Here is a 16,650-nt window from a genome sequence, read left to right on the forward strand (position 1 = left end):
ATCACCTTGATGAGCCGACAGGGCCTGGTCCAAGCAGTATGACAGTACTTAAACAAGGTTTCTATTAAAACATCTTTCATCATATGGATTTTAGAGGGTAAAATACAAGATCTGGGAGAATTTGAGGGATTTTAGATGGTATGAAGCAAGCTCCTCCTGCACTGTTGTTTTGGGAGACCTACCAACGGCTGAAAAGGAGGAGGAGAAGAATGATATGAGGTGTGGTTAGGAGTGGAGGAAGAGAAGGTACAGAGATGGGAGAAGATGGAAATGGAGAGAGAGAGAAGCCAAAGGATTAAAGAGGAGTAAATGAGGGGAACAGTGTGAGATGGAGGAGAAAAGCAAACACATTTTTAAGTTATGAAGGTCCAGCGGGTGTTTGTTCAGATGGTTTTGCTCACGCAGAAGAGGGGGGCGCTGGATCAAAAGGCCATGTCATTCTGTAATGGAGCGTAAACGTAAGTGATGCCGCTTCTGCGCTCTCCTTCTTTAATAACTCAACTGTATTGCCCTACAGAGTCTCAGAGAAAACACAGCCTGTGACAACATCCAAAGAACATTTCAAATCAGTTAGCCAAGACACAAAAGACCCTCTCCCCCTTGAACCTCACGCATACAATCAGGATCGTTTTAAAATCTACGCCGATATATTGATTGTTGTTGATCATGACAAAAACAGTAGCCACCTGACTGGGTAATTTAGTCAATTCACTTCAACAGATAAATCACCAATTCAGATCAATTAAGCAGGTCCGATGTGGATCAAGCCTCGAGCGTGCTATAGACTTTTCCGAAAGGGTTCACGAAGGGGTCTGCGACCCTGACACATACCTAAACACATAAAAAGACACACACGAGGTGCATAAGAAAGCAGGATGGCTAGCACATGTGGGTAAGTTTCATTTCACTTTGCGAGGAGCACTGGAAGTGCAGCAGATGTGTTCAGAAGCATGACTGTGTAAACACGTACACGCAAGAAGCGCAGAGAGAGTACCAAAGCATGTCACTCACTGCAACTCACGTGTGACTAGATCTGATGATGAACTGCTTTATCGCTAAATCTGTCCATACTTTTCCAACTATAAATCAACCATCAAGTGTATGAAATCCAGAGCACAAATACACGACTGAATGGTGGCGGAGCAGACCAACATTTTGAGGCGGTCTACATTACAGCCCAGGTCAAGAAGTTGAATGATGACGGCAGTTTTTTGGTAACAAAGGCGAGTCAGATTAACATAATGAGGTCTTCCAGAGGTCAGCGTGTTAATGCAACGGTGTACAATCTGGGGTAAAGCAACACAATAATGAGTAGACGCTTTAGGTCTAAGTTTGCATCTGTTTGCTGAAAGGGATAGTTCACCCAAAAAGGAAAGTTCTGTCATTATTCACTCACCATCTTGTCATTTCAAACCTGTATGACTTTCTTTATACTGCAGAACCCTAAAGAAGATATTTTAAGGAATATGGGGAAACAAACAAACGGGGCACCAAAATCAAGTCATAGGTACCGCTGCTGTTTGGATACCTACATTCTTCAAAATATCTTCTTTTGTGTTCTGCAGAAGAATGAAAGTCATACAGGTTCAAAATGACAAGAGGGTGAGTAAATTATGACTTTGTTGGTAGGAGACTTAAAAAAGAACTAGACCAATTTACCCTTAACAAAGGGTTGACAAATCTAAGGAGGGACAATATGAGAAAGAAGACAAGCTAAACAGTGTTCTGTAGTATATTTTATATTTGTATAGATTTATATATTACACATTTATTACTGACACAGACCATCATAAAACAGAGAAAAAGGCAGACATATTTTTAAAAATGTACATTATGTGAGTCAAAAAAAAAAAATCACAAGCGCAAATCTTTAATCTTTGAATTAAATGTGGAAATGTGGACTTTTTCATTGATCCAAAACCACTCTGAATATCGACGTGATGGCTGTAGAGGCAGCAAGAACCCGCTTGCTAACTACACATTTATTTCAGATTCACTTAAAGAAGCCCTAGACTGAAAAAGGCAATATTGTCATATATTTAAATGCTACATTGATCTGGATGATGACCAGCTGATTTCTGCCTCTGTACTCATAATACCAACACCACATTTCATACAAATCCTAAAAAATTACAAATATTAGCAAGAATTACATATAAACGGTGAGGATTCAGTATATAAAATCTTCACTTTGTTACTTCACAAAACTGTTAAGGCTACAATCCAAAAAGGTTCCTGTTGAAAACAAGACATAATTCTGAAGAATGTCACTGTGTCCAGATTCGTGAGATCCTTCATTGTTGACATTTAGTGTTTATTAGTGTTGTTGCTCTTTTTAAGGTACAAAAAGTGTGGTTTTGGGGTAGCCCTTGGAGAAGTGGTCCTCCACAGAGGACAAGGCAAATAGTCACTTGCAAGATGGCAGATCGGGTTTTCCCAAACCACTGGCTGCTCTTGACCCCCCAAAACACTGTGAATCTCTTCACTGGGTTCCACCACATAGAAATAAAGAGGAGAATAACCTAGAGGGTACTAAGATGACAAAACTAAGCAATAGTTAGATAAAACGTTTAAAATTCATCGCTGGTGGAAATATCTGAGACCAGACTTCTACATATCAGTTTTCCTGTGATTTCCAAACCATTCCATCTCATTGTGCTTTTCAATTTGGCGAATCTACTTAAAGCCATTCATTAATCCGAGCTGAAAACCCACAAAATGCTCAAAAAGAGTTGACAGCACATTTGGTGTAAAAAAAAAGTCCCATCGTCCCTTAAAATTACAATGAAATGAAAAATCAATAGTAAAGTACACTGAGACTCTCAGAGTAAAGTACACACGCTTGTAATGCATCTCAATATTTCAAAATCCTAAACCTTTTGGTCTGTCTATAAGCATCCATCCAAAACTACAACGGGGACCAAGTCTGGGTTTGTTTTTATCTCACAGTGATTTTTCATTGGATATTTTGGTAGAGTTCTGCACAGATATACACGTATGCCATCTATAAGGTATAAGCATGTGCTTGCTGAAGCAACAGAGCTTCAACTCATGTCTATAAACATGACTAAACAGGCACATAACAATCCCCTTTTGGTGCAGAAGTTTTAGGAACAAAGGCTAAATCGAATATTATTTAGACTGATTTTTGATGTTTCCCTTTAATATCCAATCAAGAAGCAAATTCATGTCAGAAACTGAACTGGCACTAACTAATAATACAGGAAGAGCTATGATATGAAGTCATGAAAGAGGGAACAAGATGGGCCCTTTCCAACTAAAACATTATTTTAAGTAACAGAAGAGGCACTGAGGTCAGTGTATTAGTTAACTTTTGCTAACCAGTAGGTTTTCTTGAAAATGCTGAAAATGGCACTAAAATTAACCATCAATCCATGAAAGTCATTCTGAAAGCTTATACCTTCATTGCACATTCATAATGAAAATCAGAAAATATACACAGAAAACAAATGAAAATAAGAACAAATGAAACTGAACCAAGCAGATAAAAGCGTAATGCTCAGCTATAAAAATAACCAATGGCAGCAAGGCATTTTGGGAGCACGGATTGGTCTGTGGCTAGACCATTTTCTCTCACTGCTTGCTCTCTTCATTGTCATTGTGACTTTTGGGTGAATAAAAGGTCGGAACAAATACTAAACAAATATACAGAAAGATTGTTAGTGCCATTTTCTCATTTGTTGTGTATAGTTTATACATAATTAATTTTACAAATTGTTAACTATACATATGAAAAGACTAACGTTCTGACTTTATAAAAGTCTGAATAGATTAAAAATGATCAACAATTAATGATTTCATTCAGCGATATCCTGACATCTCTTCTCTTTTTGTTTTATTTTTCTTATTACACAGTGTTTGATACTCAGTGCTATGTTACTGTGGTATAAAAATCTCTTGTCTCCAGAAAGGTGCTTCGCTGGAACTGGATGGTAAATCTTCACCCAGACAGCCCACTTTTTCCATTACCTTTGAAGTTCCTCCATTAATATTTAGAAGCATTGAGAGAATAGGTCAGAAATTCACCTCCAGATTCCCTCTGTTTGCTCTGCTATCATCTCAGCAGTCAGCCATATAGCGGCCTGTCAATGTACACACACAGACACACACGTATCAATGTTATATTCTCTCCTTTCAATTATGTATTTAACCACTTTACATCAAATGATTAAAAAATGTCAATAAACAGTTTGTATCCCTTTTCAAGGATTTATGACATCACATCATACTTGTGTGAGTGTTCTAAAGCAGGTGCATGTGGCACTTCAGTGAAGTCTTACCAGTGGCGACTCTTTTCTTATTAAGGGAGAGGCGATAACCAGAGCCTACTAGTTCCATGTCTACACCAGACAAAGTGCTGCTCTCACTGAAGAACTGAACAGCCAGGGTGGCAGGGTTGGATGGGCCGTCAGACAGCTCAAATTTCGCCCTCAAAGAACCAGAGCCTGATATAAACACACATCAAACATCAACATCGAACGTGTCAGTTGTGGAAGAACAGCTTTCTGGGAAATCAACAGATATACGGTAAAAAAGACTTTTAATAAGTGCCATATTATTGTGTTTTACTCATTTCATTTCTTTCCCCTTATAGTGCTAATTAAGTTTTCTTCATATTATTATTTTTCTCTGACCTTCCGAATTAAGTTTTGTAGGGGGGAGGGCTTTAAAGGGGTCATATGACAAGTCTAAAACAAATATTATCGTTTGTTTTAGATGTAATGCAATGTGTGTACACGATTTAAGGTTAAAAAACGCAGTATTTTCCACATACCATGCTTGTTTAATTCTCCTCTTTTCCCGGCTCTCTGAAACGTGCAGATTTTTTACAAAGCTCATCGCCCTGAAAAGCGAGGTATGCTATGATTGGCCAGTTAACCAGTGTGTAGTGATTGGTCAAATAATGCTTCGTACCATTTTTGGAAAATCAGGTTCCAAAGCAATTGTACAGACAGGTACGCCCACCTTACTTGCGTGTACATTTGGGCGGTCTTATTCAAATCATACCTCGAACTAAAGTAGATTTGTGGGGGTGTGGTTACATGAGGCGTTTCAGGCAGGTCTGGGTGAGCAGTCGCTTTTAGAAAGAATCTTTTGTTTCCGACACTTTAATATTGCAATTGCAAACACAACAAAGACATAGAATAAACATGTATTCGCGCCATATGACCCCTTAAAAAAATGTATATGTAAACACCCATTTCACTAGTAAAATGTGAAACCTATATTTCAGGTTTTCAGTCAGGTCTGATTGTTTTGAAATATATTATATTAATTATATTATTATATTAAATTATACTGTGTCGAGATTATGAAATATGAGCAGATATGTGCCAATTAAACTGTTAAGGTTAGACTGAATGATTCAGGGCTTTTGTTAAAACAGACTTCAGGGATTTGTTTATAATTATTGAGAAGGTTGTGCAAGTGGCAGGTGTTATGCCAAGCCAGAAACAGATCGAACACACTACCACATTTATTCTTAAAATTCTTCTTCTTCTGTGTTAGGAAAAGCATCAATCACAGTTTTTACAAATTTGAACCCCTCCCTTTCCAAATACTACGACGGATGACAGAACACATGCAAGGTGTATGTAGGCATAACTGTATATATATTATATCATTGCATTTCTATCAATAGACTTTGTCCATACCTTCATTTTCAGACTTGTCAGAGATGTCAATCAGTTTCCATAACAACTTGTTTTGTTCTGCATTCCTGATTCAAAGACAAAAACAAAACAAAAATGTTGTTAGTGTATACTAGATAATAAATAAAATTAATGCAGCAGTAATTTTTCTCCTTATGATATTTTGTTGGAGTGTACATCATTCTCCCAACTCACCAGATGGCGCTGGGAAGTGACTGCATGTTTAAGACCCCGCCATTGACCGGCACTAACACCTGTATGTTGGTAAGCGACACAGGAGGCTGCATGGCCTCTGGGTTGTACTGGTAGTCCACCCGTAGATCTGTAGTACTAGGACTGCATTTCCAGTACGCTATGAGATTCAGAGGGGTGGACTGGATCCCTTTTGAACATACCTTGAAAGATGAAAAAAATCAGTCAATGGACCTAGCTGCTCACCATTAACTCGACCATCAACCATGTTAGGAGAACTAAAATGGGATTTCAATCAAATATCAGGAAAATACTGATTTTCATTTTGTTCTTTCAGTGTGACAAAATTGGATAGTACCAATCCATACTTACTAGGACACTAAAACAACATGGATAACCTGATGGGGCAAATGTAGGAAACAGAATGAAAAGCTATGAACCTGGTATTTGAGGATTTCGACATTATAATAGGATGCTGCAGGGTTCTGCTCAGAGATCTTCCTGAGGTACGCCGTCAGTGCCGGCATGTTTAGCCAGAAGTCTTTAGTGTTTGTGTCACTCTGGGAGGAGTCGCTGCAAAATGTGCACACAAACAACACAATATAAAACTCAATAATTCATCGCTGCGTGTCAATGTGACAGCGTGAACAACTATAACTACTACTACTAAATCACAAATCCCTCTTGATTCGATTAGTCATGCCTGGGAGCTACTGGAAGGAACTTACAATAAAAGAGGGTCGGGGTGAGTGCGAAAAACATTAGTTCAGGCTCAACAGTTTGACCTGAAAGGCACTGACGCTCGAACAAGTCATGACCATAATAAGATGGCTCTTAGGAATAATTATATTCATGCCACTTTGTTTTCTCAAAATAGATTTGCAGAAACCTCTTTGTTTAACCCGCACAAACACACTCACCTGTGCAGTAGTTGTTGGTTAGGCATGATCTGTTCTAGTCGGCTAGTGTTTGAGAGTTTGAAGCTGAGGACAGGAGGAGATGGACTGGAGGTGAATATTTTGATGATGCCACTGGGGAAGGACAGAGTCATGTCTCCTGTGATCTTCACAATGCACCTAAAACACACATTGGGCTTTAATGCTTAGCTAAATTAAAGGAACATCCAAATTCTTATTTCCCCTGTAGTTGTTCCAAATCTGTAAAAATGTCTTTGTTCTGAATGAACACAGAGAAAGATGTTTGAAAGAATGCTTTTAACAAAACAGTTCTTGGCCACCATTGACTACCACCAGTTTAAAAATAGTTTTAAAAAGTATTTTTTCTCTTTGAACTAGAAGTAAGACTATGTTTACACGTTAAAAAATGGAAAAGTTTTTCCTTTCGCGTTTTCTATAAAGAAACCTTACAGTATGTGCTTGCGCACATCCGCATACACTGTTTTAATCTTAAAGCGCTTATTTAATACACGTTGTCAGCGTATATGTGTGTTTATAGCAGTGTGCGTATAAATACTATGTCTCTGCTGGTTATAGTGGTGCATTTAATCTACTTTTTGCTGAAGAAATGATAAGTATGTAAGGCGGCACAAACATGCAATATGGGAGGCCGTCATTATTGTTTGGGAAATCCTCGCACAAGCCTACAGACTGAGCGCATAATACACATACTTTGAGACCCGTTTTCGTTTTTAGTCCGCCAAAACGCTGTTTTCATGTAAATGAACAGCCAAAATGCATAAAAAGTTCTCAATATTTTGAAGAATGTAGGAAAGCAAACAGTTCTGGGGCATTTTTGACTGCCATAGTCATTTTTCTTGCTATAGAAGACAATGGTGGCCAATAACTTTTTGATTATAAGCATTCTTTTAAACATATTTCTCTGTGTTCATCAGAACTAAGAACTTCGTACAGATTAAGAACAACTCAAGGGTGAGTAAATGATGACAGAGTTTTCATTTTTGGGTGAACTGTCCCCTTAACTGCCACCAAAACTTAAACTGAAATAGTAAATGTAGGAGACATTTTTGTTACGAAGCGCACATTGTCAGTTCTATAACACACATGAAATGGCTTTAACTGTCGATGTTAACTACTGAGAACACCCACATACAAATGTTCACAGGGTTCTCATTGATTTTCCACAAATCCTTCAGTTATTTATTATTATTGGATAATGATTAAAATAATTTTAAAGAGATGAAAATAATAAAAAGTTTTAGAACTGGGCATATCATTTATATTCACTGTATACATTTCCATTACTAAAACGGCAATCATTTCTATGGTTTTTCCAGACCTGGACATGAGTTTTAAAGCTCTGTAATGGTTCCAGAATTTCCATGATCATAGAAACTGAACAGTATGTGCAGTCTGAATGGTTTGTATAGTCTTGGCAAGGCAGATCATATAAAACTCACTTGCTGGGATCTGCTCCTTTGAAATAGGCATTTACTGACTCTGTAAATGCTACAGCAATGGGCAAAGCATCCTGGGATGCCAATGTCACTGGACTGGGCCCACGAGAAGTTCCTACGAAGAGAGGGACACCAAAGATATTTAAAAAAATCAATTAGACATCAAAACAAGACTCTTTGAACCGAGATCTCTGTCATGCATCCTCATCCGTCACAATAAATCAACAACAACAGTCACAGAGAGTGTTATGATTTCAATAATCATCCACATTAGTTTCAGACACTGGAAAAACCAAAGAGCAAATGGTGAGTCATAGAAAAAAACTTTTAGAAGGGAATGGGTGTGGTTTAGTATATAGGGCAATGTGATTGGTTGTTCAAGGAAAGATTATCATTCAGGAGTCAGTTAGTTTTGTAAGTTAGAACAAACTATTCCTCTTGGTATTATACACTTTACCTGCCGGCGTCTCACATCTCTTCTCAAACGTGGGCAGTTTCCCCACAAACACATCATCCTCTTAAATCAAAATGAGAATGAAAAAACAAAAGAAAAGAAACAGGGCAAAAGCAGCCCATCAAGTGAGGATGGAGTGATCTAGTGCGTGATGTGTTGATAATGATACAATGAGTACATATGCATTGTGAATGTAAGTTGTCTATACAAACACGTGTGTGCAGTGTTAATGCAAATGGCTCATGATGAATACATGTTTAATGTTTGATGGAAACGACTCACCGACGGTCGGCGTGAGGCTGGCACTCAGGGAGGTGTTGGAGCTGAGGGAGGAGGAGCTCTCAGCTCGAGCAAGTGGAGCAGGAGGAGGGCTGGAGTTTGACACTTTAAGAGGGCTGAACGGTCGGCCCTGCAGAAAGCAAAGAACTAATCTATAAATTCAACTCCGTAGAGTTCTGCAAATCAGTGAGTCGGTAAACAAGTCTTAATTCAGTATTTCTCATAATCAGAATCAAATAAGTACCTGTATATACATTTTAAGTTTCGGTTTTACTCACAGTCTCATTGATGCCCGACAGCTTGCCAGCTGGAAGTTTGGGCCGTGATAAGGGTCTTGGAGGTGGCACGATGGTTGCTGTGCCCAGTGGGGTGGTTGGCCTATTTGGTACTGTGCATGAAAAGACAACAAATGTTATGACCACAAGAGTTACAAAATAAATAAATAAATGTTTAAACAAAACTGAACCTGAAGGATTGATGTCGCACAAGCTAACAATCAAATCCAATGATTACAAGTGATCTACAGTCCGCCAACAAGTCTGATGATCTTTAGACAGGCACATGCTTAGTTGCAATGTCACAATATAAACAATAAAAAAACAGAAAGTGCAATACTGAAACAAAATGCAAATCACAACAAAAAATATATAAATAAAAATGAACAAAGAAGCTTACAAATCACATTTCACCTCTAAGCCATTTAAATGACCTTTTATAATAAAGGTTCAGGAAGGTTTAGCTAAAAACATTTCTAATTATTTTATGCTTTCATTTTATTAAAAAAACAATCATCAAATAAATATAGATATGTTCACTAGAGGGGACATAAAGTATCAATTGAGGAACTTTACGATAACAAAAACATGGTAATATACACAAAAAATATGATGTATTTATCACATCTTTTTACTAACATATTTTGATCAGTTCATGTAAAAAAAAAAGTGATTTGTTTCTCCTCTTACTGTGATTGGCTTAAAGGTAAAAATGTTGGTTAACATTTCAATGCATTCAATGCAGAAAATGATGACACCAAATAAAAGTTATAAAATAAATGTCATTAAAGAAAAATAAATAAATAATACTATTTAAAGATTTAAATAAACAAAAAACAAAAATGTTATCCACCAAACTATTAAAATAAAATAAAAAAAAACGAAAATTGTATTTACATAATAAAATAACAGGCGTGTTAAAAGTAACATGTCATTGATGTATTTAAACATGCTTCTCATTCCGCAAAATTTACCATCCTGCACGCCTTTGACTGCTGTTTCTCTCAGATTGGGGGTGCTCTCTTCAGTCCCTGTGCTGGCAAAGCAGTCAATGGCAGGACCTCTGGAGAAAAGCTTGGGCTGTTGAGACAGTGGCACTGACCGCGGTCTCGCTGCTTGATGCGACGGTCCACGACAAGGCACAGAGGTATCATTAAAGGCAATCCATTGACTTTGGGCCCAGGAGGTAAGTGCATCGGTGGCGGGAGCGCTGAGAGGGGGCTTGTTGGTAGTGTAGTCCTTAGGAGCAGCCTGCAGGGCTGGAGGCACGCTCATAGCTCTAGCTGGTGCAGAGCTGAGGGGAGCAAACCCATCATTGTGGAGCTCCCAAGGAGACGTGGAGATCGGAGATTGGAAGGGAGGTAAGGGCGGAGTGGCCGAGATGGCAGAGGAAGGAGGACGTTTACAGAGACGTGGAAAAGCAGGAGCCTTTGAAACCTCAAGACTGACTTCAGAAGGAGAAGTGGGCTCTGCCAGTACATCCCCTTCTGTTTTGAAGGTCATCAAAGAAAAGAGAGCAATGCAGGGTTGTAAAAATACACTCTGACTACCATGATGGTTGGACATTCTGGAGCAAAGGAATAGGTGTGATTATACAGATCATCTCAGATGAAGAACATTTGCATAACCACAAAAGTGAGTAAAATAATACATAGCAGATCTTTTCAAATGAGATATGAAAGAGTCAACCATGTTACTGTAAATAAAGCACGTCAAAGGACTTCAATTAGGAATGATTTTAATAAATGTGCGCCGTTGTTTAAAGTTCCAATGAATGAAATTTAGCGGCATCTAGCGGTGAGGTTGCAACAAACGGCTCACTCCACCCCTCCCTTTCGAAGCACTACGGTGACTGACATAGGGCTAAGATCTCGTCACATTTCCACTTCTTTGCCAAAGGAGATAATGTGTTTATGAAACGCGTTCTAGAGAGCAGTTTGTCTGTTTAGGGCTACTGTAGAAACAACATGATGAATTCAATGCAAGGGGACCCGTGGTGTATGTAGATAGAAATAGCTCATTCCAAGGTAATAAAAACATAATGCTTTTATGTGAGGTGAGGTCTTTATACACCTCAGAAGACATAGTTATGTATTTGTGTCAATGGATCCTCCAAAACATGACCCGCAGCAACCTTAAGGTACATGAAAAGGTTTAGATGAAATGATTGATAAATTAACTACCACCACATCTAGAAGCCCAGGTCTGACTAAAACTGTGCTTATTGAATTTTATTCTTTATTTTTTAATTTGTCTTTACATTTTAATACCCATAAAAAGGAACCAATTCAATCAATTAAACTGCAAAGCTAGGTTTAATTTAGGCAGTACTCAACTTTTTACGTACTCAAACATTTTGATATTTTTAAGGTCCTACTTTGGTTTATTCGTACATACACGGTGTAAAAACACTTTTATTTTCTAATAGGCAGTTATTATTACCCTACTTCTTGACTGACTCTAATGATTCGTTCGGCGATTCATCTGTCTAATCCCCTTCTTTCTGTCAGTCTACTCTGATCTGATTAGTCAGAGGGTCTAGTCTGCTGTGATTGGTCTACCGCGTGCAGTGTTGCAAATAGAATGTAGGCCGGCATTTACAGAGTGACGCAAAAATCTGACCCGGAACTAAAATTAGAACGACAGATCACGTTCGCATGCTTCATAGTCGACTCCTTTTTTTCTCCCAGACAAAAACTTTGTTATTCGTTCACTTTCGGATTTATAAATTGGCAGACTGCTTATATTCACACACAGCCACATTACACACTGCATGAAATGTCATTTTAAGGACATTGATCTTAACACCTTCAAAAAGGAAACATTACAAAGTACACATGCTAAAAACACTCGCATGCATCTCTTGGAATTGTAAAAATAGTATGAAAACTTTCCTAACATAACTAGCATTTTTGCTCATTGCTTATCTTTTAGGGCCAGTGTCTGTTATGGGAAAAGTTTATTATTCTGTGGATTAAAGCTTCAGGCATGCGTCACAAGCATTACCTGGGTCTTCAAAGACCTCATCATTTAACTGCGGTAGGGGAGATGTAGGAAAAGGTGATATAAACAGAAAGGCCAGGTCTAAGAAAAAAGCATTAAACAAATACAAAACAGAAATGAGAAAATAAAAAGAAATCACAAAGTAAATAAAATACAGGATAAAAAAAACATTTATAGGGTAAAACCATTTTAATTTGAAAAAAAAATACACAAATACCATAAAAGACCAAAATGAATAGTATTCTCTTCATTTGCTCTTTCAGTTCCTTTGCCCGATTAGAACCATAACAAGATTATGTTTGACAATGTCTGTCATTTGGGACTCCAAGCTCCACCCTCTGAATGCTGAAGGTGCCAATTAACTCTGGATTATGATTGGCCCTCGCAGTTTAGGTCAGGGATTGATTGACAGGTTGGCTTGCTTTTAGTGACTGTGTTGAGTGGCTTATTTGCGAGAAAAGCACTTACTTATTTGCTTATTATGCACCAGAGGACAAATATCTAAGTAAACTAGAATAGATCCGCTATATTTCTCTCAATATTAGCACTCATGCAAGAGTACAGAAGACTTTAAATACAATCATTTTACCATTTCATGTTTGTGTATTACAAAAACCATGTAAACACTACTGTGTGTGCATATAGTGTTCTGTTCCTGTACATGCAAAAATATGTGAGCCTACCTGTGAAAACCATTCTTCATTTTTTGTGATTTATGTTTTTCTACATAAAATGCCCTAAATAATGTAAAGAACATTCTGTGAAAATAATATATAACTCATATCTGTAATTGATTTTGTAGTACATACTGTCAGCTGCAAATTTTTTAGAATATATGAAGGCTAAATTGTAAAATACCATTAAATTTGAACAATCAAGGTCAAAAGTGCAGAATACTCTGGCTTTAAGGACAAACTAAAACAAAAAGGATGATAGATGTAGTGATATATGATGTTGCTGTGGGAAGTGGGGGTTTCCGTGACAACAGAAGACTGAACAAGCTCTCTAGAGGTGACTGTTGTGGACTGGAAAAGCCCAGACACTTTCACCAGCCTGTAAGCATCATCAATAATAGAGGAGGTCAGACCTGAGACAAGCCTCCCACAGGCTGAGGGCGGAGGAGGTGGTATCTGCTATCTGCTTGTACAGCGACAGTATGTATGTGCGTGTGTTTGACAAAAACAATCTGACTGATCAGCTCTGACTTTGACGCTTGTGTAAATGCTGCTGACCCTTTACAGTACAAGATCATCCATCCATCCATCTACAGTATCTATTAATTGAGTGCATATTCTGAGCCTTAAGGAAACTATTGGCCTCAAGATCAATCACAGAATTAGTTTTTTTACTTTACTGTGTATTCACATAATGCAGATACATTTCTGATAATGGTGATATTAATACAGTTAGCTTCAGGTTATGTTTGTCAGAAGCGCTGTGTATTTTCTGTATTAAAGCAGCTGGGTGTTACCTGATGAGAGAGGTACAGATGATCCAGAGCCAGTCGGTCCAAAAGGATCCAGAGACAGCAGGTCATTATTGACTACTCTACTGTTGAAAGCAAGAAAAGTGACTTAAATATATGTTATCTATTAACATGAAGGCTTAACAAAGAGTATTAACAAAGTAAATTTTTACATTTAATCCAAAAAAATGATAACGGTTTAGCAATGAGTTTCTCTTACTCATTAAATGATGGCGGTGGTATTTTCATGCGTCCCAGCTCATCACCTGAAAATCAGACGAAACACATGACTAAAGTACAGTAGAATGGCAAAGCTTCAGGCTTTAATTATGATCTTCTCATTATTCCCAGATGAAAACTACAGCTCATGTGTTTCATGAAGTAAATGTGATGCATTAATAACAGACCAAAGCAAATCCGCCAGCATTTAAACCATTTGAATTAGAGATAGAACCGGAAGTATCTTGAGGACTAAGATTCGATCTTTACTACATGAAACACATGTCCTTACAACCCCATTTATCACAATACATACATTTAAAAAGAAGAATTATACAGAACATAGTAAACATAGCTGTATTGTCACTCTATAGTATATTTGAACCTGATTTAAAACAAAATTATTATTTTTTTAAAAGCATATTACATATTACACAAAAGACAAATGACAGTAGAGGGTTAAACACACAACAGGTGTTAAATGAAAAACCACTGATTTTGCGCATTTTGTTATTAACATTTTGAAAGCACAGATTGACAGGAATCCCTCATCACCACCAATACAAATCCAGCCGCTCACCAAAACCGATTAGGTGTATGCTGGCTACATGTTACCGTCCTGGGCAATACTCACCCGGTTTTTGGTTTATCGAAGGGTGTGTGTGTTGTCGTGTCATTCCTAGGTTTGTGTAAGATGCACATTTACAATAACATTTAGTTCTGAATATGCTTAAGTTTATTCTATATAGAAAGTTTCATAGGACGGCCCGAAGTTAACTTCCAGTCTGTGTTTGCTTGGTTGTCGGTCTGGCTAGTAATGTAACAATTTTTATTTTTATTTTATTGAATAAAAACTTAGCTTATTGTATATTCATTTTATTGAATGAAATTAAAACTACTCAACAGTTATTGATTCTTTCGGAGGTGTACCTGAAGTTAACTTTGGGCCACATAACGTTTGATTATGTTGTTGCCGCTGAATCAGTCTATACCCAACTTGCTACTTAATATGAAGCTTTATGTTGTAAATGCTTAGAAAAAATTGCTTGGATTGAACTTATGTTTACAAGAGGCGTAAAGAATATGACTATGAAAACATCTGTAAACAGGGTGTAATTAAAATAGTTTGAAACTTAAAAATACAGCTTTCCTGTAGCTCAGTGGTAAGAGCACTGCATTAACAATGCAAGGTTGTGGGTTCGATCCCAGGGGATTGCAGATACCTATGTAAAATGTATAGGATAAAGCAATGTAAGTCGCTTTGGATAAAAGCGTCTGCCAAATGCCTAAATGTAAATGTAAATATACTAAAACTGTAGAAACTACAGTAAAATCATCATCCTTACTGTGTCCACCACATCTATTTTTGTACGCAAGTGTCATTGCTGAGGTAACATCTTTATGTGATTTCAAATTACACACAACATGTATAGGATTGATGGACTTTCTGAGCACAATTCTCTGTCAGATCTTGTTGACTTCAGCACGTGCGGAAGATTGTGGTGAAGGCTCTTTGAAGACATGTTTACCGTTCCAGCGCAGAGATAAATATGTATCTACCGTGAGCTGAATTACTTCGTCTTTATGGATTTACAGCATATAAAACTTTCCTGGGAGGTTAAAATCGTCGCTCTTGATGTGAGAACACGCCGCAGTGTAAACACTACATTCTGGCATGCATCTGCATTCATTTAAGCCACAAATTACTGGAAAAATGTAAAATTATGATGGATAGAAAAACATAAACACACAATTAAGCAGTTAATCTTGCTCATGGCTTAAGGAGGAAACGCTGGGCTGCTCGGATGAGAAAAAAGGGGGGGGTGTTTATTTTCTCATGGGATGAGTTGGCTTTGGAAGGGTCACCGGAGCAACATGAAGGAGATTGGCGAGAAACGTCACGGCCAAGAAAAACGAAAAAGAGAAGTCAAAATGGCAGGAGCTCTCCGGAGCCAAACCTTCAGAGTGACAGAGGAGAAAAAAAAAAGAGGAATACTCACTGGATTGGTTCCTCTTCGTATGAACCTGGAAATAAAAACAGGCTTTTATTAATGAGAGTGAGAGGAGTTATGAAAACAGCACAAGACATGAAGTGCTTCGTCCTCACATTCATTCACGGGATATTGGCCTCCCAGGCTGACACGCACACGCAGGAATGAGCGGAGAACTTTACTGCCGAGACGACATATTCAAACCATAAGTTTACATAACGATAGTCTGCACGCAGTCTAAACATTAGGAAATGAGTGGCAGAGAATACAACTAAATTCACTACCGGGATTGTTTTGAGGCTGCGAAATGTCAACAAGAATCAGTTAGCAAAACGAACGGACCAAGACACAAAGATGGGAAGGGCTGGTTTATTGCGAGTGTATTCTCTGTATTTAAAGTGATTCATATAGAGCATCCCTGCCCGAGACGCTGTCAGAACGAATGGAAAATCATTTCGATAAAGCGTTTGATGAAAAGGAAAACATCAGACTGAAGGGACAGACTAGAAAAGCAGCTCAATGGTAAACCGTGAGGGAGAACTTGCGGAAACACACAAACAAATACACATGCACGCGAAATTATGGAAAAGGTTTAATCCCATAGGCAGATAGTGGCAAATGGGTTCAATTACAGCTCAGGCCACACACCAGAGAGAGAGAGAGACAATGAAAAACAAGAGGAAATGGAAAGCTCAATAATATCAATAATTCATAACAGATGACATG

At 37.9% G+C, this 16,650-nt stretch overlaps 1 protein-coding gene across 9 annotated transcripts in view; it reads right to left on the bottom strand.

The window, feature by feature from the left end:
- Positions 1-1,723: 1,723 nt before the first annotated feature.
- fcho2 (FCH and mu domain containing endocytic adaptor 2) overlaps positions 1,724-16,650 on the bottom strand; it is a 39,478-nt gene continuing 24,551 nt past the window's right edge. Inside the window, exons 15-29 of one of the 9 annotated variants that reach the window (XM_056745126.1) lie at positions 15,934-15,958; positions 14,568-14,612; positions 13,935-13,980; positions 13,721-13,797; positions 10,221-10,733; positions 9,250-9,359; positions 8,975-9,101; positions 8,696-8,755; positions 8,242-8,353; positions 6,785-6,940; positions 6,305-6,437; positions 5,868-6,067; positions 5,676-5,740; positions 4,302-4,466; positions 1,724-4,103 (exon numbers count right to left, since the gene is read on the bottom strand). In XM_056745126.1, the coding sequence (XP_056601104.1) occupies positions 4,081-4,103; positions 4,302-4,466; positions 5,676-5,740; positions 5,868-6,067; positions 6,305-6,437; positions 6,785-6,940; positions 8,242-8,353; positions 8,696-8,755; positions 8,975-9,101; positions 9,250-9,359; positions 10,221-10,733; positions 13,721-13,797; positions 13,935-13,980; positions 14,568-14,612; positions 15,934-15,958 (1,857 nt within the window). In that variant the 3' untranslated portion in view covers positions 1,724-4,080. Of the gene's footprint in view, positions 4,104-4,301; positions 4,467-5,675; positions 5,741-5,867; positions 6,068-6,304; positions 6,438-6,784; positions 6,941-8,241; positions 8,354-8,695; positions 8,756-8,974; positions 9,102-9,249; positions 9,360-10,220; positions 10,734-13,720; positions 13,801-13,934; positions 13,981-14,567; positions 14,613-15,933; positions 15,959-16,650 lie in introns of all 9 variants that reach the window. The other 8 variants (XM_056745125.1, XM_056745128.1, XM_056745127.1 and 5 more) reach the window with 8 other exon arrangements.

The sequence above is a fragment of the Triplophysa dalaica genome, chromosome 4, assembly GCF_015846415.1.
Source record: "Triplophysa dalaica isolate WHDGS20190420 chromosome 4, ASM1584641v1, whole genome shotgun sequence".
Lineage (NCBI taxonomy): Eukaryota > Metazoa > Chordata > Actinopteri > Cypriniformes > Nemacheilidae > Triplophysa > Triplophysa dalaica.